Source organism: Cavia porcellus, unplaced genomic scaffold (assembly GCF_034190915.1).
Source record: "Cavia porcellus strain 051 isolate PalLab524CR breed Dunkin Hartley unplaced genomic scaffold, mCavPor4.1 scaffold_7, whole genome shotgun sequence".
NCBI lineage: Eukaryota > Metazoa > Chordata > Mammalia > Rodentia > Caviidae > Cavia > Cavia porcellus.
In genome coordinates, this window is record NW_026947490.1 from 16,958,162 (window position 1) to 16,983,307 (window position 25,146).

The following is a 25,146-nucleotide window of genomic DNA, read 5'->3' on the forward strand; positions in this document are numbered from 1 at the left end:
CTCTGCTACTTTGTGTCACTGAGCCATAGGGCTGGATATTTGTAAATAGTTTGTTTTGTGTGTGTGTGTAAGCGACCGGAGAAAAATGTCTAAAGATTTGATACATTGAGAACAAGATTGGAGAGACCTAGGTTCAAATTCTCGCGGGTAACCCTTCGTAAATTTACCCAGGTTCTACTAGCTTGTCTGTAAAACAGTGGTCCAAACGGCTCCACGTCGCCACCTCTTGGTTTACAGAAATCTACGAAACCTCGAAAATAGAAATTTAGCGTTCTGAAAACAAAGCTGAAGCCAGGGCAGCCATATTAACTACTGGAGTTGGGCGGTATTATGAGACAGCTCTCATTTTCAGGTGGGACAAACCGATTTCCGGTCACCATCTTGAATGACAGCAAAGGCGGAGCGCCAAGTAACATGTTCGTTAAGGGCAGGGCTTCGAGGGCTCCCCTGCGGCAGCGTACGCACACCACCCTCCGCCGACAACGGGGGACAGTTTTAGCCCCGCCCCCGGCTTTGGGCTCCACCTCCCGGACCCACTTCCGCCGGCGAAAGAGCGTTCTTAGGCGTCGCTGTCGTAAACCAGGCGGGAGGTTTGCCGCATCACGGAAGATGGCGGCTGCGACGGTGGACGGGGCGACCGGGGTCTCGAGCACTGCTGCGACCTCGGGCGCGGTCCTGCAGGCAGCAGCCGGCATGTACGAACAGCTTAAGGGCGAGTGGAACCGTAAAAGCCCCAATCTTAGCAAATGCGGGGAAGAGCTGGGCCGCCTCAAGGTAGGAGTCGACGGGCCCAGGGAGCCACTGGCTTGCGCGGTCGCTTCGGGGGGTCGGATCCTAGCCGGGTTCCGTGCCACCGCATAGTCCGTGGTGTCGACGTTAACAAAGCGGACCTGGGATCCGAAAGGTCCGGAGATTGGGAATAATTGTAGCGGGAGTCTGGAGAGTCAAGAAATAAAGAGGCTGGGATAAGCTGATAGCAGCTCCATAGGGTAGCGGAGGCGGAGCGAGACGGAGACTAGTGAGGGCAGAGTCGAGAAAGGAGGTAAAAGTTTGGTGCTCACGGACCCTTCTGATTGTAGGGGCAAAGTGGAGATACTGGGATTTTTTTTTTTTTTAAATCACCGTTTCCAGACAAGACTAAGTAAAGAATGAGGACACAGCTCTAGAAAACAGGAGGCCAAGATGTGGGTGTGTGCGTGGGAAGTATGTACTTAAGGCCAAATGTGGGGCTGAGAGATCTGGGGTTTAGGGATGCGTTTCCGTGGACAAAGAACCTAGCCAAGTTGTAGGGGCAACACAGAATTTGGAAAAAGCCAGAATATGGGATTCAGGTTGCTTCAGACCCAGTGTGTTTGGGAGAGTGTATAAATATACTGTAGTCGGCTGAACAAAGTTGCTGAGTCTACTAAAGAATGACATTTGGGCAGGTTCACCTGAGAAAACTAGTGCCTCAGTTCCCCTGGTGTAGATTTTGGGGGTAGTCCAGCTGTTCCTTCCCAGATAGTGTGGGGAGAATTGACACCCCTGTGATTCTTCTGGGTGGGGTACTGTATCTTCTGTTTTCCCAGTGGAGCTATTAGTACTTGTAATATCAAGTGATCCTAAATGAGCACATGCTGTGTGCTCAGGCCTCATTCCAAGTAGTTTATGAAGACTGACTCTGAATACTCATAACAGATTTATGAGTCAGGGATGCTGATTAGCTCTATTTTTCAGTTAGAAAAACCAACAGCCAGAGAAGGTGGGTAAACTATATTTGAAGTCTCATCTTCTTTTCTTCTCTCCTTCCTTCCCTCTTCATCAGCTAGTTCTGCTGGAGCTCAACTTCCTGCCAACCACAGGGACCAAACTGACAAAACAGCAGCTCATACTGGCCCGTGAGTGTCACTGCATTTGAGTGGGACACCCAATGGGTTGGAGTTTGTGCAGCACTGTTGGTCAAGGGAGCCACTCTGGTCACTTCCTGAGAGCCCACTGTGTCACCCACAGGTGACATATTGGAGATCGGCGCCCAGTGGAGCATCCTACGCAAGGACATCCCCTCCTTCGAGCGCTACATGGCCCAACTCAAATGTTACTACTTTGACTACAAGTGAGGATGGGCCCTGACTTGAATGGGAAGGGCTAGTGGCAATTCTTTCATCTCTGGTGCTCTAGCCACACATGTCATCTTCTTTCTCCCATGAGTCTCTGTGCCTGTGATTGTCTGTGTCTTCAGAGAGCACGGAATCAGGGAGTTGGCTTGGAGGTCTTGAAACTGGGATTGTGTAATCTGTTCCTGTAGGACTCCAATCTGTCATCTCCCCTTACCATGTCCACACTCCATCCCCTCTACCCAGGGTTGCCACCATCCCTTTATCTCCAGCCTTGTTCCCTCTGATTCATGTCATATAGCAGCCACCAGAATCTTTGTGACACTGAACTTTTTTCCTTTGTGGTGCATGGGATCAAACCAGGGTTTCACATGTGCTAGGCAAGCTATCTACCACTGAACTACAACACTGCCCCAAACCCCAGCACTAAAGTTTAACCTTCTTAATCATTTGCTCAGCACCTGTCATGGGTCTCAATAGCACTCAGGCTGGAGACGTAAGTTTTTTCCTGTAGGTTCCAATGGTGGGCTAGGCTGACCTTTCTGCCTGTGCCTCCCTCGTCCCTTTACCTGTCTTTCACACTGGATTGTGAACTTCCTAAAGACAGAGCCTGAAGCTGTCTTGGTCACTGCTGTATCCTCTGCACTGCCTAAGTCAGGGTAAGGCCAAGAGTTGGAACTCACTGGATGTATGAGGAATGTAAAACTGAGTGATAGCTGCACCTGGTGGTACATGCCTATAAACTCAGCACTTGGGAGGCTGAGGCAGGAGGATTGCTGCAAATCTGAAGCCAGCCTGGGCTACACAGTAAGTTCAAGGCCAGCCTGAACTACATAATGAGATTGTATTTGTAAAAACAAACAACAAACGAAAAAAAAACCTGACACCTGCTTGGATTAATAATAGGAATTTGAAGTCAGTGAGGTTGTTTTGAGACATCCTACCATTTAATGATTATGTGGTCTTTACCTCTCTAAGTCTCATTTCCTCCACTATATAATCATAGCACTTAGGCAGTGTTTATTTTACCTGGATTGGGTTGTTTAATTCACATAATCTTTACTCATTTAACCTACCTCTATGAGATAGAGATTGTCGATCCGTTGACTCATTTTACATTTGGGAAAATTGAAATTCAGTCGCTTGACTGAAGCTAGTCACTTCCTTGGGCCCTTTGGGTAGGCCTCAGTGTCTTCATCTGAAACTCAAGATCCTGCGTACCTTCAAGGGGACATTTAGGTCCCTGGCTTCTGCATTGGAGCACTTGGTGGATCCTTAAGCCCTCCTTACCTTGGTTCCCCTCCCTGGTCCACAGGGAGCAGCTCCCTGAGTCAGCCTACATGCATCAGCTCTTGGGCCTCAACCTCCTCTTCCTGCTGTCTCAGAACCGCGTGGCTGAGTTCCACACAGAGTTGGAGCGCCTGCCTGCCAAGGATATCCAGACCAATGTCTACATCAAGCACCCTGTGTCCCTCGAACAAGTGAGGCTGGGAAGAGGGGAGGGAGGGCCTGGCTAAGGCAGTGGTGCTGGGACAGATATTAGGGAGGATTTTCTGGAGTAGTGCCTGGGGTTTACCATGCCAAACCCACAGGCTCATTTGTTTGTGCACCCAACAAATAGCCCCAGCTGTATGCCAGGCATTATGATAGGTTCTCAGACTGTGCAGAGTCAAACAAAATCCTTGTTCCTGGTGGAGATGACAGCAAAGAGAAGTAGACACTGAACTAAAGAACAACCTGTGTTGTCTGTCAGGTGTTGGGGCTATGGAGAAAAATAATGCAAGAGGTATGGATTGGCGGGCAGGAATGGATTTTTATATGGGTGATCAAGGAAGGACTCACTGAAGAGGTGAGGTTAGAGGAAAACTTGAAAGGGCTGATAAGCAGACCATGTGGAAATCCAGGCAGAGGGAGCGGCTAGTGCTGCATCCAGAGGCAGAAAACTATGCTGTGTTTGAGTGGCAGCTGAAAAGACATGTCTGTGGGACAAGGTGCATGAGGCCAGGGGAAAGCCTTGGGAGCCGCGGTGAGGAAGCTGCTTCTTGACTAAGGAGTGGGGAGGATCTGTCTGTGAGGAGAGCAGGCAGGGCAGGCAGTACAGTTTGGGTACCAGGGTAGAGGGTTGGCCTGGACTTGGTCCAGCTGTATCCTTTCTGTAATTGGAAAGAAAGTGAGATAATTAGATACTGGCCCAGGGTAGGCTGGGGGAGTGAGAGTGTGTAAGCCAAAGAAGGAGCACAATCTGGGGAGTGAATGGCCATGTGGCTAGGCTGTCCGGGCAGGATGGGGATTATGAGGATACCAGGAGTTAGGGAAGCCCCTGTGCTATCTCTTCACCTTCTTTTTCATCCTTGGCCTTTGCAGTACCTGATGGAGGGCAGCTACAACAAGGTGTTTCTGGCTAAGGGGAACATCCCTGCTGAGAGTTATACCTTCTTCATCGACATCCTGCTGGACACTATCAGGTGTGTGGGGGCCTCACCCTTGATTCAAAAGAAGTTGGACCCCGGCAATGCACAGCCCTGAGTTCAAATCCTGTTCTGGTCACTGGTGTTCTGGGTAGGCCAGCACGTTTCATGTCTTCCTTGTATTCTGGTTCCCCTTTCCTGTGAGCCAAAGCTGCTTACACCGTGGTGGCCAACAGATCTCCACTCGTGCTAGGCCATTTCCATGTGTAGCCACAAGTGTCAGACTAACCTGTGCATGGTACCCAGATAGCTCATCAGGCAGGAGCCGTGCTGCTTCTGTGAGAAGTGCTCCAGCCCTTCTGTCAACCAAGGGATGTGGCCATGAATCCCAGGCCCTTGCCTCAGAGCGCCTAAACAGTGAAATGCTCTGTTTTCCCTTCTCTACAATGGGTTCACCGTCCCCTACCAGCTCCTTTGGTTGCTGTGTGCATAGGTGGTAATGCGAGCAGGTGGGTGCGATGTACAAGTCCCTTGAATTGATTCACTTGGGCAAAGCAGCAGATAGAAGTGCATTTCTATTCTTTGAGTGACAAAGGCAAGCCCACAGATGTAGGGATGAGGAGCAGTAGTCTCATGGGTTTAAGATGCGTTTGTGGTTGTTTTCCTGTGAGACGGGATTGCTTCCAGGGCAGTGATGGCAAACATGTGTTAGAGCTTTCAGTGATACAAACCAGCTTACTGTGGTATGTGTACCACAGGTTCATCACCACTGTCCTAGGGTTTTCACACCGAGCTGCATATCCAGCACCTCCCACCCTCCCCCACTCATATGTTGTAAGAGAAAGTCCTGCTAAGTTGCCTGAACTGGGCTTGAATTTGTGAGCCTCCTGCCTCAGCTTTCCACAGTGCTGAGATTATAGATATGCACTATCAATCCTGACGCAGCATTTAATATCTCTCTCTCTCTCTTTTTTTTGAGAGGAACTTGCTCCGTGTCCCAGGCTGGCTGGCTTAGGGGTGTTTTGTTTTGTGGTGGGGATGAATCCTATGCAAGTGCTGTATTGCAGAGCTGCAACCTCAGCCTTTGTTTTTTGTTTTTTGTTTTTTTTTTTTTTAATGTCTTTTTTTTTTTTTTGTCTTTTTTGAGACAGGGTCTCACTATACTGTTGAGGCTGGCCTTGAGCTCACTTTGTAGCCCAGGCTGGTCTTGAACTGGCAACGATCTTCCTGCCTCAGCCTCCTGAGTGCTGGGATTACAGGCGTGAGCCACCACGCCCGGCTCTGAATATCTTAACTCTCCCAAATACCAGACCTGAGAGATATGACATCTCAGAAATGGATGTGTTCCTCCCTGCCACTGTTTTGTTCTGACCTTATGCCGTCTCCATTCTGATCACTTCATGTCTTGCTGTTTGGTACTTGAGTGTTGCACACAGTGTCTTTTGATGGATACAAGGTTCCCTTATGGGATTTATGAAGTAGGATGCAGCATCCTTCTGAGCTGGCTCTTCTGTGAAGAGATCCCCTCATGGGACTCTGAAGTTGGGTTTCAGACAGCCTAAGTCCTGTGGCTAAGAGGGGGATTCGGGTCCATGGTTGGTTCCATAATTCTGGGAGTCAGAGAAATCTAGATGCAGATGCCTGTGGCACTTGCCTGCTTTTAGTCTCTGGTGAAGAGATGGGAACATTTCCATCCACCAATGCTGAAGGTTCAGAGGTGACACCTGTTAGGCTTGGGAGGACAGGATATGGGGTTGTCGGTGCTTAGTAATGAGAACCTTTTTATCTTCCTACAGGGATGAGATTGCTGGGTGCATTGAAAAGGCCTATGAGAAAATTCTTTTTACTGAGGCCACCCGGATTCTTTTCTTCAACACACCCAAAAAGATGACGGACTATGCCAAGAAGGTGGCTGGAGTACAGGGCAAGGGGCTGTAAAGCCCTGGGATACACTATCTAATGGCCGAGTTAGCAAGCCTAGAGCCTAGAGGAGAGACTCCTAGGATTAAATCCAGCTGTGTGACCTTAAATAATCCCCTCTATAGAATGGTACCAGAGCTGACACATAGGGTGAATTTAGCATGGCACCTGGTACCTGCATGTTGGCTTTTGCCCTTACTAGAATTTCTTAGAGGTAGCAGCCATTCCTATAAGATTTGACTTCATTTTGCTGGCACATTTGAGCAGGAGTAGTGCCTCTGGATATGGTAGCTCTTGGGCTGACCCTAGTGAACATATGGATAAACCATGGAAGTAGGTGAAGTGGAGTCTGAATGATGCTATTTTGATTTTGATTCACTGAATCCTCACAGCCAATCTAGAGAAGACTGTAATTAATCTTTATCAACATAGAGAAACTGAGGCATAGAGTGTGAAGTTCTTGCCCGGAGTGGTGTGGGTAGAGGGGCTTGGTGAGAAAAGGATGCCGTGGTGTGTGTGTGAGAGAGTAAGTGTGTGTAATACAGAGAGTGGCTCCATGGGGTGGGGAGGCTGCCTTTAGAATCACCCTACTCGGCTGGAGATTTAGCTCAGTGGCATAAATACCTGCCTTGTAAGCAGGCGGTCGTGAGTTCGATCCCCGGTACCGATAAAAATGAAAAAGACAAAAAAAAAAAAAAAAATCACCCCACTGGTCTCTAATCTCTTCCTTCTTGCCTGCAGCGAGGGTGGGTCCTGGGGCCCAACAACTACTACAGTTTTGCCAGCCAGCAGCAGAAGCCAGAAGATACCACCATCCCCTCCACGGAACTGGCTAAACAAGTTATCGAGTACGCCCGGCAGCTGGAGATGATTGTCTGAGCCCACTGGATCCTGGGAGTGGGCACGGCATAGTTGTTTAAAACGGTCACAGTGCAGGGTATCCTTCAATAAAGCTGGATTGACATTTGCTCTTCTAAGCCCACGTGTCCCTAGTCAGTATGGTGGGACTTTTTGAGGCTGGAGGTAACACTCCAGCCAATCAGCCTCTATCCAGTAGCCTTTGCTTCAGGTTTCAAACACATGCCCAGTGGCCCTGTGACTTACAGGAGAGCACAGGTCCCTGGTAGACTGTTTCAACTAGCTGGGAGCACATGAGGGTGCTGGATAGGGTACCAGTTTTGTTTTCAGCAAAGAGGTAGTATCAGTTTTTTAAATGTTGGAAATGGATTAAATAATTTTTCAAATGATATGTGAAATGGAATCTGTGGGCTACCAGTATAATCCCGCTAAACAAAAGGTCGGGGCTGGGACATGGGCTTGCTACCACCTCCCGTGAAACCTGCCTTGCCCCACCCTACTGCCCACAGCAGTGACTGGTGGCCATGTGTGCTGGATACTTTATTGGCATGGAGGGGGAGGTAGGGGGTGTTGAACAGACAGAACTCAGTCAGAATGGGTGGCCTGCAAGTCATAGTGCTCCAGCCCAGCTACAAGGGAGCCAGCCAGCTTGATGGTGGTGACCCAGGGTGGCTCGCTCAAATGGTTGGTGGTTGTGCTCAGCCTGAGAGGAAAGAAGAATCAGCAGGGTCTGTGACTAGGCCTTTACCCCTTCTAGAGTTTCACTCTCCATCTGAATAGAGAAGCTCTTGGTGATTGTGTGGATATCCCAAAGGTAGCTTTGTACAGAGATGTATCTAGTAGAATGGGAAGGGGCTTGACAGTTACGATGGGTGCCCCAACTGAAGCCCTAAGAGGTCCAGGGTAGAGTCCCATCTTGAACCAGGGTACCCATCAGAGCCAGGCTTAGATCCAAAGATTTGAGTATGGGGGTAAAGAGGAAGTAGAGGATGCAGTGTGCCCTCTAGGTCTGGGGAATCAAATAGATTTTGCAGCACAAGGGTAGGTGATAAGTGTCCTTTGGTGGTCAAAGCCATTGGTCCTAAAATGAGAAATTACAAGAGTCCCAAGGAGTTAGGCCAGGGCTTCTCCAGGTGTCCAGGATCTCTGGAGTCCTACATTGATTGACTCCCTTTTGGTTTCAGGAAGACATCTTCCTATCCCTAAAAAGTATAGGATATGCTTCCTCTGCCCACAAACAGGTACAGAGTCATGGCAGTGAGTAGGGTCAGGCTAGATGGGTCCAGCTTCTCATGGTTCCAGAGTAACAAAAGGGCCAGAGTGGGCTTGGGGGATCTGAATTCCAAGGGACTAGGGCAAGGTAACACTCTCTCCACTTGGTGGTCAGTGGGATCCAGGCTCCCTGGCAGTGCTGAAGGATTGGAGATCAGCTAGGTTTGAGATGCAGCTGAAAAGGGTCAAAGATCAGCCTAGACTCAAGACTGCCAAAACTGCCCTTCCTCCCACTTTCTGACCTCCTCTCACCAGGCCGACACGTTGCTTGGCAGGCGGCGATGGTGCGGCTGGTGGCGGCAGTAACACTTGCAGGGACAAGAGTTAAGCACCTGGAAGGGTGGCCAGTGTCGCACCGCACTGGAATTAGCTACCCCAGCCAGAGCCGCCCTGCTGCCAGTGCCCTTGCTCTCAGTCGTGGTTGCTGTGGACTTTTGGCGAGAACCAACTCCAGCCGTGCGGTCTTCACGGGTCGCCCCTCGGGAGGTGCGGGAACCCTTGTTCCTGCGTGTGCGAGTCTTGGTGGGCGCGGGCACAGGCACAGGCCCGGGGGTCAATGGCTCGGTGGTGGTGGTGGCAGGAGCTGGGGATGGGGTTGGAGATGGGGCTGGGGATTGGGATGGAGATGGAGGTGGGGCCGGAGATAGGGGTGGGGCCACTGCCCGCACGGGGACCGGAGCCAGGGACTGATCCGCAGCCATTGTGTAGGGTAGAAGAGCAGTTGGGGCCGACTCTCCAGGGCCAGGGTCGCAGTCGGGGTCAGGGTCAGGGTTGGGGTCGGGACCAGTGCCGGGGCCAGGGCTGGGGCCAGGGCTTGGGTGCGGAGTGGGCTGGCGGGCCACTGCCGTTGGTATCTGCTGGGTCGCCGGCGACTGCGATGTGGGCGGAGGCACCGGCGGTGGTGGTGTGGCTGGTGCCCTGGGCGGTGGCGGTGGTGGTGGTGGCGGCGGCGGTGGCGGTGGTGGTGGAGGTGGCGGCGGTGGCGGAGGTGGCGGCGGCGGTGGCGACGGTGACTGCAGCTGACCAGGAGGCGCGGGGCGCACGGCCTCGCCATTGGGGGGCGCCGGGAAGATGAACATAGGCGGCGCCAACAGGGCAGGTGCTGGCCTCCGGGGCCCCGGAGCTGGGTGCTTCTGCCCTCGCGGGGGTGGGGGGGAGCCCCAGGGCCCCGAGAGCGCTGCTGCACGCCGTCGGGGCGCCCCGATGCCTCCGCCAGTCCCGTTGAAGCGGAAGTGGCGTTCAGGACCTTCGGGGGTGCTCACCCAGTCGAATTTAGGTTTCGAGCCTGGAAAGGTGGTGTAGGTGGGCGGCGGTAGGGCCCGGGTGTGGGACTCGGGCGCCGAGTGGGGACCAGAACACCCTTCACCATCTCCTTCCCCGCCCTCGGTGTCCTGTGTCCCGCGAGGGACCTCTCCGGTAGGTCGAGGAGCTCCAGGCGCCAAGGGTCCCTGCTTCAAGACCTGGGCATAGGAGATGGCGCCCGAGGTGGCGAAGAGTCCCCCGCTTCTGCCGCCTCCGAGGGAGGTTTTGGCTGTTAAAGGAGCTGAGGCTGCCGCAGGGGACAAGGTGGTCCCCGACTTGAACGTGACTTTACACAGCAAGCTCAAACCGGACTCGGAAGCGGCAGAGCGGGCCATTTCGCCTTCGCCCGCCTGGGGAGGCGCCCCCTCGCGGACCCCGCCCGCCGTCTGGCTCTCGGCGCTGAGCTTGGCCTGGCTGTCGGTGGGGCCGGTGGCGCAGGTTACCAGGGCTGGAGTGATACTACCGCTCGAGGGCTGCCAGTCGGAAGGTGGCGGAGGTGGCGGTTTCCGAGGTCCCGGGGGCGTCGGAGCTGGGACTGGGGCTCCCGGGGCAGGGTCCTTTTCAGTTAGTTGCCTGGGCAGCAGCGGCAGCGGGCGGAGGCTGGGAGGGTCGCCCTGGCCGCGGTGGCTCGCCTCCAGCAGGCCTCGAATTCGGGGCACCGCAGTGCCAGTGGGCTTTCGCCACTTAGAAGGCGCGGGCAGCAGAGACCCCACGGGGGGCGGGGGCGTTGTGGAGACGGCGGCCACAGCCGCCTCTTCTGGAGGGGGCGTCACTGGCGAGGGCAGTTCTAAGGTCAGGGGCAGGGGCGAGGGTGAGGCCTGGGGCTCCGGGGGTACCAGGAGTACTGGGGGTGCGGAGCTGCCAGGGAACCAGACACCCAGCCCTCGAGCCAGGCGCGTTGCCGGGGAGGAGGGGGTCACCTCGGGCTGCACCAGGGACGTCCGGCGGGAGTCAGAGGTGCGGTTTGAGGCCTGCTCTTTTTGGGAGCCCCCGCCCGCGGACGGCTCCGACTGCACGTTCCCCATTTCCTACAGAGATCGGGAACTGTGATCAGAAAAACTGCCAGTCAATGAGCCAAGGCTGCGGGGACCCAAAAGTGCAGGCTGTTCTTGAACTTCCCGGTCTGCGTTGGCTCCGCCCCTGTCCTCCAATATTCACTCAGCGCTGGTCGCTAGTCACCTGTTCCCCTGAGTCTCATAGCTCCTGTCTATTTTCTCACGGCCCCTCATACCGCTGTTCAGATACTAGACTCCCAATCCCTTTATGTATTAATGCTCTATCTTGTTTTCCTTGGTTTAAATCACATCTCTACTGTTAGCCATGCCTGGGTCTCCAGGCGGTGGCTTACATCTGTAATTCCAGTCCTCTGGAAGGCTGAGGCAGGAAGATCGCAAATTTAAGCCCAGCCTGGGCAACTTATCCACCTACTCCAAAATGTTTTTATAAAGCTGGAGATGTACCTCAATGTGAAGGCCCCAGGCTCAAGCCCTGGTACCGCAGGAAAAAAAAAAAAAAAAAAAAGACTCATCTTGCCAGTTGTCCAGTCGGTCTCTCAGGCCACACTGCTAATGATGGTAGTGTCTAGAAGCTCAAGCTTTTGTCCCTGCTCTCTAAACAGTCTCCGAAGAACTGGGCCCCACCCTGATTTTCAGGGAGTAGACCTTCATCACTGCAAACCTCTACCCCAGCTTGGCCCCGCCTCTATCAAGCAAGTACTATACCAAGTATTCTGATCGTGCTAATCTCTCAGTGCTCAGTCTAGGCCTCCACTCGCCCTCCCTCTCTGTGGATCATTCGCAGACGGGCAGATTCTCAAGCCTCACTCCTAAACTCTTCCCACTGCCCTCTCTAGATTCAGACTCCAGCCCTCCTCGAACTCTGCCTCGGCTCCTTCACCCACAAGACTCCACTCACTGACTCCTCCAGCCGACCCAAGTTCAGATCGCAGCCCCCTGGGCCCAGGATAGGGCGGGGAACGGCCGTAGCAGAAAATAACGGAAAAGAACCGGGATGCGGTGAAGCTACGCGAGCGAGACAGCTCCAGCGGACTCTGAGACCTAGGCCCCGCCTCCTGGCTCGAGGCCATGCCTCCTGAGCCTGTTTGCGCCAAGCCCTTTACCGACCTGGCTCCCCCTTTGAAATATTTGGGTGTCTTTTTTCTAGTCCCCAGCCTTCGAGTCCTCAGCCCCACCCTTTTAGAAGGTTCTCTTTAGTCCTTCCTCTTTTTAATGCTCCGCCCCTCTCCGGTAGTCTCTCCCAAAGCCCCGCCCACAGCGAACCTGGCTACTTAGCTCCTCCTTTTTTGGGGGGGAGCGCTTTCATCTGCCCCGCCCATAAGGGAATGTATTCTAAAGCTCCGCCTTTTTAGGATTGGCTGCCTCTCTTCAAGGTTGACTCTCCTCGGCGCTCCCAAACCTATCCACCGTGGGCCCGCCCCTTTCTTGACGCACCCTCTTGCAGGGTCCTCACTCAGACCCTCCGATCCCGCCCCCTGGGGAGGCATCTGCTTGTCCCACAGCTTTTCGAACTCTGCCAGGGTTCGACCTCTCCCATTTAGCTCAAATCCTAGACCACCCTCTTTGGAGTCCAGAGACCAGGCTCTATCCTTGTGCCCTCCTCGTCCTCACCAGGGACCAATGAGGTGAAGAAGTGGGAAACTGGGGGATCTCCTCTGGATCCTGAGGAAAAGGGGGTTGGGGGTTATTTCTTGGAGCTTGTGCCGGGCTTTAGGACCCAGCGGGCAAGCGCGCCCGTCTCGCTCTCACCCCTCCCCCAACCGCCCCCTCCCCCCCACCCGTCCTCCAGGTTCCCCCTCCTCCCCCCTCGCCCCGGCTCCCGGTGCCCGTCTCCAGCGCCGCCGGAGCCAGCGAGGGAGCTGGAGGGAGCAGGAGGAGGAGGAGGAGGCCGCGTCGCCGCCGCTCGGAGCCCGGCCGGAGCCTCCCAGGCAGGTGCCGAGGGCGGCGAGGGGGCGGGGGCTGCCGGACAGCCGGACCCGAAGAGGGGGCGGCCAGGAACGCGCCGCGCCTGCTGTGCACCCTGGCCCTTCGCGGACCCCCCGGGAGGGCCAGGGGGTGGTGGCCCCTAAACTGCGCGGCAGCCATTTAGGCTACCAGTCTCCATTTGGGGTCCTGGACTTCGTCCGAAGACGCCCCATTCACAAATTTTCGTCCTGGACCCTCATCATTGAGAAACTTCAAAGACCACTCCTCCTGGGAACACAGATGTGTGGGGAGCATAGGGTGCCCTGAAATCTCGGTGCCCCATCCCAGCTAGGCCCTGGGGGGGGACCCCTGCCCTCTTTCCCTGCTTCACCTGTTGTCGGGGGAGGCGGGCGGACAAAGGAAGCAGCGTCACGTGACTGCTCATTCACAAAATCCCATCCCATTGAGAAAAGGGGGCTGGGGGCGCTGCGGCTGCCCCTTTCCCTCTCGAAGGACTGGGGAAACCCGGCACCCTGGAGGTGGGGGAGGGGGCTAGAACTCGTGTCTTGGGTCTCTAAGGTTGGGACGCCGGGATCCCTGCGCTGGGTGGACGCTAATCCCGATTACTGGGCAGAAGGCTAGGTCCCCTTGAGCTGGGGGGCGGGGTAAAGTGTTTCTGAAGGGTGCTGGAGAGGGGGAATCAATTCCCTCATCTCTCTCCCTTCGCTTCCTTTGGCTGGGACTTGAAGGAGCAGAATTGATTTTTGTGAATGAAATGCTCCCAAGATCTCTTCGTTCGCCCATTTCTGGCTTCCTTAGCCTCCATCTCTCGGCCTCTTTCTGGCCATTTCTGGTTCTCTCCCTGCCCATCTCCCCGTTGCTGGGTGACTCAGTGAGCTTTGCATCCGGTCTCATTCATAAATCCGGGAAGGGGTGGGGGGAAGACAGCCAAGGTTTCTCACCCAGCCAGTGGCCTGGGCGACAGGGTGCGGAGGCAGTGTTGGAGGAATGGGAGCTGAGTTGATGGGCTTCGAGAAAATACATATGCGCAGGAACCCTGCTGCGAGGGGGGACATGGGTGGAGCTGTGGGTATGTGCAGAGAGGAAAGGAGACAGGGTTGAAGAGATGAGCAGGAGGGGGAGGGGAAGTAGAAGGCCCAGGCTGTGGAGGTGGGGATGGGAAAGATGGGGGAAAGGTGGCTATGGAGAGAAGAGATAATTGTGGGAAAAAAGGTAGACATAAGAAGAGATATCATAGGGGGGAAAAAAAGCCATACTAGAAGAAAGTGGGCCTGAGGGGTGTTGGTGGCCAAGGGTGCAGTGAGTCCAGATGTAAAAGACAAAGATAGGGGGAAAACCAGGTTTAGGAGAACACTGAACGGGAGAGCAGGATTTGGGGGTCACTGACTGTTGTGCCTGTGCTCCTCACCTCCTCCAGGTACATGGTGCGGGTCCGAGCCGTGGTGATGGCCCGAGATGACTCCAGTGGGGGCTGGCTGCCTGTGGGGGGCGGGGGCCTCAGCCAGGTGAGCGTGTGTCGGGTCCGAGGGGCCAGGCCCGAGGGGGGGGCCCACCAGGGGCACTACGTCATCCACGGGGAGCGCCTCCGGGACCAGAAAGTGAGCCACCCTGGGGCGTGGGGTCGGTTGGGACCCTGGGGTGGCAGGGGAATGGGGCTGGGAGGCAGAGGAGAGTCAGGACTTCTCCTGGCCTGGGGTTGTGCTGAGTGTGGGAGTGAATATCTGTCCTAGGGAGAAGAGCTGGGAATTTCTGGAGTGTGAGGGGTGTCAGGCAGATTCTGCCCACTGCATCTCCTGCTGGTCCCTCTTTACTGGTCTCCCTACTCCCCTTTTGCTCCCCCACCCAACCTCAGTCTGTTTCACAGAAGCCCTGCTCACCCTCCCCCCCAGATCATATCCTTCTCTCAGAACCCTCCCATGGCCCTACACCACGAGAGTGACTCCTGTCTGCCCTAAGTATCTGGAGACATTTGCTGGGGGTCTGCTTGGAAATGTCAGTTTGGGTTCTGCAAGAAGGAGACTTTATTTTTTGAGGGTATTGGGGATCAAACTCAGGACCTCACAGCCAGGCAGGCATTGCACATTCAGCAGGAATAATGGGCCTGTCTGGTAGGATTTGGAAAGAGAATGTAGAAGGAAGATTTGTATTGTTTTGAGAAGGCTGGGGAGACTGGCTGGTGTGGTAGCACACACTTGTTTAAACCTGGCACTCAAAAGGCTGAGGCAGGAGGATTTTGAATTCCAGCCTAACCTGGGGCATACAGCAAAATCCAGTCAAAAAGGAAGAGGGACGAAAAATAAAAGAAGAGAAAAGCAAAAAGAGTTGGTGGAAGGGTTACATTTCAACTCAGGGAATGAATGATGTGGGATTTGGAAAGGTGGAATGAGCAGTATGGAGGACTGAGGTGATGTTAGGCAGGGGTATGAGGGAACAGCTAAGGTGTCAGAGCAACATTGAGGGCATCAGAAGAAGTGTAATCAGAATGCTTTTGGGGTAAGATTACAAAAAATTATTGAGGCTTTAGAAGGGGGTTAAGTGTAATATGTTGACATGTTCAGTAAAGTCCGAAGAATACTGTTGAGTCAAAAGGAGGAATAGTTGGTTATCAGAAAGAGGTTAATGATTTTTTTAGGCTAAGTTTGGGGGTTCTTTCCGGGGCACTAAAGGAAGATGCTAGAAAAATATGGGGATTGGGGATTTTAGAGAATATTGGTGTAATGCCTCTCTCCCAGAGGCATCCTAATATCCAGGATACCTGGAGGAATGGAGCTGGTTCCATAAAATTGGGGAGTTGTCCTGAGATATCAGGGAACCGGGTACACTTGGGATTGGGCAACAAGGTTGGAAGGTTGCTGGAGTATGCAGAAACCCTGCCGCCGGGGAGTCACAGGGTGGGGAAGGAGTGTCTGACCCAGACCTTCCTGCCCCTCAGACTACCTTGGAATGCACCCTGAGACCAGGCTTGGTTTACAACAAAGTGAACCCCATCTTCCACCACTGGAGCTTGGGTGACTGCAAGTTTGGGTTGACGTTTCAGAGTCCTGCTGAGGCTGATGAATTCCAGAAGAGCCTACTGGCTGCCCTGGCCGCCCTGGGCCGAGGTGAGTGTGAGTGCAATAAATGATAGGCACTTGGGCTCGGGAAGGGGTAGGAGAAGCTGGGCCCGGGACTCACTCTGCCTCTCTCCCTGCCCAGGCTCGCTCACCCCTTCCTCTTCCTCCTCCTCCTCCCCCTCTCAGGACACTGCAGAGACCCCCTGCCCTCTGACGGTGAGTCTGGGCTGCCTCCCTGCTGGGAGAGAAGGGAGTGGTTCCTGGTCTATAGAACATTTGTGAGCACCTACTGTGCCAGCACCAGGACGCACGCTGGGGACACAAAATTAAGCCTATACTATTAATGTCAATTTGATCTCAGTTAATCTAGTTTTGCTCTTCTATAGTGATTCACACATTCATTTACCAGTACTTATTAAGCACCTCCTGGATACCAGGCAATGTTTTTTTAGATGCTGAGAATATATCATTGGGTAAAACAAAGTTTCTTTCTTCTTGGAACTTTTAGTGTCATGTGGAAAAGCAAGAGAAAAATAATAGACTTTAAAAATAAATAAATTTTAAAAGTAAAGGGGCTGGGCATGGTGGTGCATGCCTGTAATCCCAGCACTCAGAAGGCTGAGGCAGGAGAATTGCTGTGAGTTGAAGGCCAGCCTGGGCTACATAGCAAAACCCTGTCTCAAAAACAAACAACAACAAACTATTAAAAGAAAATGGGGCTGGAGGTGCACCTCAGGGGTTGAGCACTTGCCTAGCATGTGTGAGGCTCTGGATTCTATTCCCAGTACTACAAAAGAAAAAAGGAGAAAGTATATTAAGGATGACATGAATGACAACTTTGTGTACCAGGTACTCAAGCTCCAAACCTTAGCATCATCCTTGACTCCTTTTATTTTTTATGCTTCTTAGTATGTTGTTAGTGAATATGGCTTTACTTTCACGATAGTCATACCTGGTACCGTCCAGCCTCATCTCCTACCTGGACTGTCTCCGCAGCTTCTGGTTGTCACCCCCCAGCTCCACCTTACCCCCAACTCTCTGATCCCTCCCCACAGCCTGGGGGCTCCAATGATTATTGAGTTAGATCACAGCCCTCCTTTTCTCAGAACTCTCCCAGGGCTCCTGCTCACTAAAGGTAAGGGATGAAGTCCTTACAGTGACACCTGACATCCCACACCGTCTGGTCCCAGGGTCCTGTCCTCCCACTCATGCTGCTGCAGCCACCCTGACCTCCTTACTCTCACTCCTAACACATTCTGAGCACATTCCTGTCTTTAACCCTTTGCATTAGCTATTTCTTTTGTCTGGAACACCCTTTCCCATGTCCCAATGCCTCTATTTCTTTTCTTTTCTTTCTTTTTCTTTTGTGAGACAAGGTCTCTATAGCATTCAGGCTAGCCTTGAACTCACTGCGTAGCCCAGGCAGGCCTTGCACTCTAGGCAATCCTTCCACTCTGTCCCTTGCTACTGGGTGTGGGCCATGAAGACAGTTTTCCTATCTATTGGTGTAATGCCTCTCTCCCAGAGGCAAGGATCTTTTGTTGGTGTGTTGTTGCATATCCAGTGCCTAAAACAGTGCCTTGTATACCATAAGTGTTCAGTAAACATACTGGATAAATTGAATGAATGAAAGAATGCACAGAATGTTGGGTACATTTTGCTACTTGCTGGTCACAATGGGAACTGCTAAGACTACCTGGAGGAATGGAGTTGGTTCCCAGGGTGAAAAGGGGGAGAATCTCAGGATAATGGGAAGTCGAGGTGGGGCATAGGCAGTTCTTGTCTTTGGTGCTCTTATTCAAAAGATGCTTTGCTCTGGCTCAGACCTGTACAGTGGCCTTGTGTCCTGCGTGTCATGGTGCTCAGAGATGTATACTGAAGGCAATGGACAGATGCAGCAAAGTTCTTGGTTGGGTTACAGAAAGAAAAACTAAAGATCTGAGAAGTGATGCTTCAGCTAGAGCCTGATTTGGATAGGAAGGAGAGCATGGTGGGAGTGAGGGTCCCCAAAGGGTGTGGTGGTGGGAATGAAGTAGGAAGGTGACTGAATGGCCAAGGGAGAGGGAGAAGCCAGAAGACCGTTTGGCATTCTGTAGCTCTGTGAGCTGAGCAGTTAAGAAGAAGAATCTAGGGGCTGGGGATTTAGCTCAGCGGCATAAGCGCCTGCCTTGCAAGTGTGTGGTTGTGAGTTCGATCCCTGGTACCAATAAAAAAGAAAAAGACCAAAAAAAAAAAAAAAAAAAAGAAGAGGAATCTAATAATAATAACCACCATTTTCAGCTCTTCCTGTACTTCGGGCACGCTCTGTGCCCTTTACAATGGGTCCTAATCACATCCTTACCAATAGGTACTATTATGATCCCCATTTTACAGAGGAGGAAACTGAGGCTCAGAGGTGAGCTCTGAGGTGAGAGGGACTTAAACCCAGGCCTGCGCGGCCCCAGAGCCCTTGCTCTCAATGGGAGGGAGATTTTGTGGGGGCACGGGCTGTTGGGGAAGGACTCTTTACACTGAGGTCGCCTATCTCCCCTCCAGTCCCACGTGGACAGCGACTCCTCCTCCAGTCACAGCCGCCAGGAGACGCCTCCCACCGCTGGAGCCCCCATTGTCACCGTGGAGTCCGCCTCTGCCTTCCTGCCGACCACGCCCCCCCAGCGCCGCAGCTCCTTGGCTCAGGTATGACCCCCAGCGGAAGTCTGGGTGGAATGGAGACTGGCTCGGGGTCCCTAGTGGGGTTGGAGCTGAGGCCCAGCAGTGTGAGAAAAGATACACAGATCACAGGGAATGGCCGATTTGACTGCTGAGTGGGGTGGGGAGAGGGGCCTGAGATTCTCCAAGGGTTGAGGAGAGGCTTCCAGATGTTTTCTGCACTCTGAGATTTGGGGGAGTTCTTGAATTTCAGAAAGGCTTGGGGGATGACCTGGGCAATTTTCTGGGTATATTAGAAGAGGCTGATACTCATGGGAAGGCTCCTTAGAACTGTTTAGTTTGGCATGGTAGTACACACTTGTAATCCTAGCAGCCTGGAGGCTGAGATAGGAGGATTGCTGAGTGCCAGACTAGCCTGGGCTACATAGTGAGTTCAAGACCAGCCTGAACTAAGGCCCTGTCTCAAAAAACAGACCAAAACAACAAACCAGAACAAAAGACTGCTTAGTTTACATAGGGAAGCTCAACTCCAAAGGGTAAAAGGGGCCCAGGGACTGATTCCCTTCTGAGGTGGCCAAGGTCCAGAATTTCAGGACCTGAAGACGCTGAGGCTGGGACCCCTGGCTCTTGAGTGGCAGAACTGAGAGCCTTAAGCCACTAAGACCTAGATCTTCAAGGTATGGACTGGTGTCTGGATTCCTTCACATGTCTTGGGAAGAGAAGGTGAGACATCTTTTTTTTTTTTTTTTTTTTTGTCTTTTTCGTTTTTATCGGTACCGGGGATCGAACTCACGACTGCCTGCTTGCAAGGCAGGAGCTTATGCCGCTGAGCTAAATCCCCAGCTCCAGTGAGACATCTTGAATGTGGAGCAAGCTGTGGTCTTGGAAGTCTGAATCCTGAACTCAGAAGGATTTTAGGAGCAGAATCCTTGGAAGTCTGAGGGCTGTAGCTGGGTCTGGGAGTTTTGTTTTTATTTGTTTATTTATTAATTTTTAGCGGCACTGAGAAATGAACCTAGGGCCTTTATGCTGAGCTACCTCCCATCTTCTGCTCTTTCATTTTTAATTTAATTTTGAGACTGAGTCTCCGTAAGTCACTGAGTTGCCCAGGCTGTGCTCGAATTCATGATCCTCCTGCTTCAGCTTCCCAGTCGTGGGTCACTGGGAGCCAGCTTCTAGGTTCTTCAGAGACTGAGATAGATTGTGGTGGCAGTGGGTGAGTCACAGGTCTCACTAACTAAATCTCCTTGCCCTGCAGAGCTACCCACCGCTACTACCGTTCACGGGGATTCCAGAACCCTCAGAGCCTGTGGTCGGGGCAGGAGGTCTGGGCTGGGGTGGCCGCGGCTATGAGGATTACCGGCGCTCTGGACCACCGGCGCCCCTCGCCCTGTCCACCTGTGTTGTACGCTTTGCCAAGACTGGCACGTTGAGAGGCGCGGCCCTGGGTCCCCCAATATCATTATCTGCCCCTCTTACCGAGTCTATGCCCCCAGCACCTCCAGCTCGCCCACCCCCGGGCCCGGGCCCCACCCCTGCACCTGCCAAGGCCTCCCCAGAGGCGGAGGAGGCTGCACGCTGTGTGCACTGCCGAGCCCTGTTCCGCCGCCGCGCAGACGGGCGTGGGGGCCGTTGCGCTGAGGCCCCGGATCCGGGTCGCCTGCTGGTGCGACGTCTCAGCTGCCTGTGGTGCGCCGAGAGCTTGCTCTACCACTGCCTGTCAGACGCAGAGGGCGACTTCTCGGACCCATGTGCCTGCGAGCCGGGCCATCCGCGTCCTGCTGCGCGTTGGGCTGCGCTGGCTGCACTGTCGCTGGCTGTGCCCTGCCTCTGCTGCTATGCACCCCTGCGCGCGTGCCACTGGGTTGCAGCTCGGTGTGGCTGTGCCGGCTGTGGGGGTCGCCACGAAGAGGCGGCACGGTGAGGACTGCCTGGTGGGTCTGGTGGCGAGACCAAGGATCCAGCATTGAGGGTCCAGGATCCTAGACAAGATTTGAACCTAAAACTCAAACCTAGGCACATGTGGAACTTGGAGCTTGAGTTTGGACTGAGAGATCCCAGACCTGGAACTGGGCCCCAAATCTAGGACTGAGTGACTCTAGACCCAGCATCATTAGGATGTCTGTCGAGGATTCTGAGTTCTGGGTTCTCCATCCATCTTCCCTACTGAGGAGACTCCTGACATCTCCAGACTCTGCATCTCAGAGGGCCCTGGGGAATATACAAATTCCCAGAGAGGCACTGGGACATCAAACTCTTGACTCTGTCCACATGTCCAATGCAGACCCCTGCCATACCTGGCACCATGAACTCTTAGACTACAACCCCAGAATCAGTCAGGAGTTGCTAATACCTAAGCTTACCCGTAACCACTTACTCCTAGATCTTGTGACCAGAGGATGCAGAACCACCCCCAAATGGTCCCTGAATGTTCACCTGAGACCTAATGTACCCACATCTGACATATTCTGTAGCCCCAGGATCCTTGAGACACCAAACCCTCCTGGGTTTGAGACTCCGATACCATTTGGAATCACCAGACACTGACCTAGAGCCCACCCACTCATGAGTCCCCACAGACCTAACCTTCAATCCAGGACATCAAGATATTCAGATGACTCCAGATGCTATAAGATAGCAGACTTAAGATGTATGGAGTCCTTGGATGTGCTCAAATGAGATGTTCTCCGAGCAAAGTGATTTGGGAGGCCTATCCCAACCTAAGCCAGGCTCCAGATACCAGACCCCTAGATTCTCTGAAGATCTCTGTGTACCCCCATTCACCACAAACCAGTGTTCTTGGTAGTTTTGTTTCTCATGTATGGATTCTGAGGTGCCTGTTACCCCAGCTGTATGACTACAGGCCACTAGCACCTCAGGCCAAGACACTGGTCTCAAGTCCTCAAATAGCCCTCTTCCAGTCCCAGTGGAACAGGATTTTGAGACCCAAAATGTCCCAGAATCAATCTCTGGCTTCCTTCTAGCCCCACATCCCTCATGTCCAATGATCATGGCAACACAGACCTCTGATCCCTTGGCCCTCAGCTCCTGAGTGACCCTAGGGTGCTTTAAGAGCACTGGATCCAAGACTCCAAGATGCCACTGACCCCTCAGCTACAGGATTCAAGCCCCACAACATTGGAATTGTTCCTGATCTAAGATCTTGGTTCCTCTATGCTAGAGACATTCAGATCTAAGATTTTCCAGAGCCCTAGTACCTTTATATTCCAGGTTTCTATCACCTCAAACTTCTGTAGCCTATGAAACCCCAAAATGCCTCTACACTGATTCCCCAGTCCCGACTCATGAATCTTCTAACTATTGTCCCTTGAATTCTGCTTTCTGTGGCCTCCTGAAGCCCCAAGTTTCCAGACTCTGGAATTCTGGTCCCAAGGACCATAGCTCAAGTCCCTAGCAATCCTCAGAATTGCCCTTCATTGTATGAGGAAAGCCCAGTAATTCTGAACTCAGATTCCTGTATTCCCAAATCCCCTGGAACTCCCCATTTTCACCTATAGGGCCCAGCACCACTACAGATAATACTACAGGCTGTTGGCTAAGCAGAAGCACACAGCTGTGGTGGTGCCTGGGACACAGCAAAGGCCGCCGGCCTCACTAAGCCTTCAGAAGAAGGCCTGCCTTTTTCTGATTTGCACATAGACACCTTCTGGACTAGCTACAACTCTGTGGGAAGCCCTGTCATCCTCCAAACTCGACCTTGAGCCCTAACCCAGGCCCAAGTTCATCCTTCCATTAACCTCTTCCATCTCAGTCAGGAATTGCTTTTGAAAGCTCATTCTGTGGCCCTATAAGGCTCCCCTTTTGGGGAGAATGACATGTTCAGGATACCTAAGATCTGGTGTCCTGAATGGTGGGCGCTAAGTTCTTGGAGTGAGACGGTCTCAATTATTCCACAGGCTTGGGACCTGCACCTGGCCCCTAAACATCTGGAAATGTGCATACCTTTCTTCTTTACCCAGATTTGGATGGCCTTGGGAAGTTCAAGGGATAGATCCTCTTATGGATTCTTTTAAATTATTAACTATTTATTGCATCCGGAACCTGTGAGACTCAGCTCTCCCAATCAGACCCTGGGATGGGTGAGAGAAGGGAGGGTGTCCCTCCCATTTCCACTCTGCCCAGCTCTCATCACTGTCAGACCCACCAGAGCTGAGGGCGGAGGGACTGGGGGCTGGGGCAGCTTGGGTCCCCATCCCCCTCTCTGTGCCTCGGTCTCCCCCTCCCATTGTGGGCGGGGGGGGGAGCTCTATTCTTAACCTACCTCGTTTTAGGGAGGGGTGGGACAGGGGACCAGAGTGTGCATGGTGCTGCGGGATCTTTGGATGGAGTGGTGGGGGTTGGGGAAGGTTCTCTAGACCCCACCCCCAGCACCGCCTCTGCCAGGTCTCCCAGTCCCGCTCCCTGCTGATACCCACCTCTGATCCATGATTACCCTTTATGGCCCCCAAATCAGGGGTACATGGAGGGCTGCCCTGGGAGCCAGGAAGACCTCAGACCCTGGAACCCCCAGGCACAATTTTCCAGCTGCTTGCCCCTCAGATTGGATGCTTGGCCCCCAGACTTGGGGGTGGCACCACAACATTTATCTTCCTGATCTTGATTCCAAGCCAGTCTGTGACCTCAATATTGTTAGCATCAGTGCAGGCTGGGAAGATGGGGGCCAAAGTCTCAGCCTTGTCATGGGGGAGGGGGGCATGAGATCCATTCCAAGAAATGTCTGTGACAAAGTCTCAGTCTGTGTTCTTTATTTTTGTTGCCGTGCTTTGTCCACTTGCAAAGGTGACACACTAACCACTTATCTCATTTCTCCCTCCCCTTCCACATCCTTCAGTCTCAAGCCAACTGTCCTGCTGAGTTCCCTATATGCAGGCACTCGGCAAGTACATTCATTGTGTACCTGTTATGTGCCAGGGCCTGTAGTAAGCATTGGGGGTAAAGCAATGCACAGAACAGACAAAAATCCTTCACACAGGAGTTTATAAACTGTGTATTGGGGAGAGGGACACATTAAGTAGGTGACTTAATCTGTTAAAAATGTCATATACATAGTGGATGAGTAAAGTGAGCACAAGGGGTATAGGCACTCTTCGCCAGAGTGGCCAGGTTAGCTCTCATTCAATAGTTATTTTAATAAAGCCATGAAGGAAGTAAAGGGTCCATGCCTGTCTGCAGGGAAGAGCATTCCACGTAAATAGAACAGCCAACACTAGGGCCCAAGGTAGGAGCTTGCCTGTCTGTTTGAGAAACAGCTAGGGAGCTAGAGTATCTAGAAGGGATGAAGAAAGGTGATGAAGAGGGCAGAGAGGTGGCAGGACAGATCTGTGGGACCCTGCAGTCATTGTTCGGACTTTGGCTTTTACCCTGAGCTAGAGCCACAGGACTCTGACTCACTGATTCACAGGCTGTCAGACACTTGGAGGAGGGGCTGGGTGACAGGGAAGGCTGCTGCGATTGCCCAGCAGGAGACAATGGTGGGTGAGACCAGGAGGAGGGCAGGGGAGCAGAGAGAAGGCAGCGGTACTGATCTACAAGGGCACATTGAAAAATAGGGTAAATGTCTATGCTTTTTAAAAATTATTACAGTAATAGACAAATTGGCATTAATACCCCCTCAGAATTGACTGCTCATTTTGAACACATTTATCCCAATGCTTTGTCACTTTCTGAAGCAGTTTTGGAAGTCCTCTTCCAGAAGTGTCTTTATGAGGTGTGATCAAAAATACAGTGAATGCTGTTGCCAAGTGCCATCCAACAAACTCATAAAACATTACAACGTGCTGTTATCTACCTTATTTACCAGATCTGGCAACTGTGAATTCTGGCTCTGCTCCAGAGTCAAAATGACCATAAAAGGTAAACATTTTGGATCAGTTCAGGACATCTAGGCAGCCATGACTGTGCAACGAAAGACATCCAAGAAAAAGGGCTTCTAGAACTGCTTCAGAAAGTACAAGAATAATGAGATAAGTGTGTTCAAAGCTAGGCAGAGTATTTTGCCTTGAGGGAGACTGATGGCAACGTGTGTTTCACTGTAATACATTTTTAAAATTTAAACACATTTTTCCACCATAGCATATGCGTGTGTCAGAGGGTGTGTGGGGGTGGTTAAAATGGGTCTTTGTAGGTATTTCAAGCTGGCTTTGGACTCATTCTGTGTCCAGGCTGGCCTTGAACGCATAGAAATCTTACTGCCACAGGCTTCTGAGTTCTGGGATTACAGGTGTGCACTACACACCCAGCTCACTTTGTAGTTTGAAGGTAGAGCTCACAGATTTGTATATGGGGTTTGATATAAAGAAAGGAATCAGTGGCTGGGGATTTAGCTCAGCGGCAGAAGCGCCTGCCTTGCAAGCAGGCAGTCGTGAGTTTGATCCCCGGTACCGATAAAAAAAGGAAAAAGACAAAAAAAAAAAAAAAAAAAAGAAAGGAATCAAACCTGGTGATACAGTTTAGAGCTCAGTGGGAGAGTATGTGCTTAGCATGTGCCAGGTTCAAGTACTAGACAAACAAATGGAGTACAAATTTTTGGAATGAGCACCGTGTGTGTGTGTGTGTGTGTGTGTGTGTGTGTGTGTGTGTCTATGTTACTGGGTATCAAACCCCCGGCCTTTGTGCTAAACCCTATCCT

At 52.5% G+C, this 25,146-nt stretch overlaps 3 protein-coding genes across 9 annotated transcripts; 2 read left to right on the forward strand and 1 right to left on the reverse strand.

Moving 5' to 3' along the window:
- The first annotated feature begins 399 nt into the window (after positions 1 to 399).
- Psmd8 (proteasome 26S subunit, non-ATPase 8) lies at positions 400 to 7,398 on the forward strand. Its single transcript, XM_003467240.4, has 7 exons — positions 400 to 774; positions 1,805 to 1,877; positions 1,990 to 2,092; positions 3,409 to 3,574; positions 4,458 to 4,558; positions 6,298 to 6,409; positions 7,163 to 7,398. Exons 1-7 carry the CDS (start codon positions 415 to 417, stop codon positions 7,298 to 7,300), a joined length of 1,053 nt encoding a protein of 350 aa, XP_003467288.1. The 5' UTR covers positions 400 to 414; the 3' UTR covers positions 7,301 to 7,398.
- A 371-nt stretch (positions 7,399 to 7,769) lies between these two features.
- Ggn (gametogenetin) lies at positions 7,770 to 12,202 on the reverse strand. The gene is made up of 3 exons (XM_063252689.1): positions 11,768 to 12,202; positions 8,804 to 10,881; positions 7,770 to 7,982 (listed from the first exon to the last, which is right to left on the reverse strand). Exons 2-3 carry the CDS (start codon positions 10,876 to 10,878, stop codon positions 7,865 to 7,867), a joined length of 2,193 nt encoding a protein of 730 aa, XP_063108759.1. The 5' UTR covers positions 10,879 to 10,881; positions 11,768 to 12,202; the 3' UTR covers positions 7,770 to 7,864.
- A 13-nt stretch (positions 12,203 to 12,215) lies between these two features.
- Positions 12,216 to 23,251, forward strand: Spred3 (sprouty related EVH1 domain containing 3). Of its 7 annotated transcripts, none has more exons than XM_013149893.3 (6): positions 12,216 to 12,494; positions 12,659 to 12,797; positions 15,728 to 15,896; positions 15,991 to 16,064; positions 18,384 to 18,524; positions 19,756 to 23,251. In XM_013149893.3, the coding sequence occupies exons 1-6, from the start codon at positions 12,490 to 12,492 to the stop codon at positions 20,419 to 20,421; spliced, it is 1,194 nt and encodes a 397-aa protein (XP_013005347.1). In that variant the 5' UTR covers positions 12,216 to 12,489; the 3' UTR covers positions 20,422 to 23,251. The 7 variants fall into 7 exon arrangements, with proteins under 7 accessions (XP_013005347.1, XP_013005350.1, XP_063108765.1 ...); XM_013149896.3 differs by lacking the exon at positions 12,216 to 12,494 and adding an exon at positions 14,213 to 14,393; XM_023564029.2 differs by lacking the exon at positions 12,216 to 12,494 and adding an exon at positions 14,213 to 14,300 and having other exon boundaries at positions 12,665 to 12,797.
- Positions 23,252 to 25,146: the final 1,895 nt, after the last annotated feature.

Excerpts from the sequence above, each read along its gene's own strand:
- Spred3 (XM_013149896.3), top strand. The coding sequence starts at position 14,217 with ATGGTGCGGGTCCGAGCCGTGGTGATGGCCCGAGATGACTCCAGTGGG. Across the intron at positions 14,394-15,727 it reads AGCGCCTCCGGGACCAGAAA|ACTACCTTGGAATGCACCCT; the intron begins GTGAGCCACCCT and ends CCTGCCCCTCAG. Across the intron at positions 18,525-19,755 it reads GCCGCAGCTCCTTGGCTCAG|AGCTACCCACCGCTACTACC; the intron begins GTATGACCCCCA and ends CTTGCCCTGCAG.
- Ggn (XM_063252689.1), bottom strand. The coding sequence starts at position 10,878 with ATGGGGAACGTGCAGTCGGAGCCGTCCGCGGGCGGGGGCTCCCAAAAA. Across the intron at positions 7,983-8,803 it reads CCAAGCAACGTGTCGGCCTG|GCTGAGCACAACCACCAACC; the intron begins GTGAGAGGAGGT and ends CTTTCCTCTCAG.
- Psmd8 (XM_003467240.4), top strand. The coding sequence starts at position 415 with ATGTTCGTTAAGGGCAGGGCTTCGAGGGCTCCCCTGCGGCAGCGTACG. Across the intron at positions 775-1,804 it reads AAGAGCTGGGCCGCCTCAAG|CTAGTTCTGCTGGAGCTCAA; the intron begins GTAGGAGTCGAC and ends CCTCTTCATCAG. Across the intron at positions 4,559-6,297 it reads ATCCTGCTGGACACTATCAG|GGATGAGATTGCTGGGTGCA; the intron begins GTGTGTGGGGGC and ends ATCTTCCTACAG.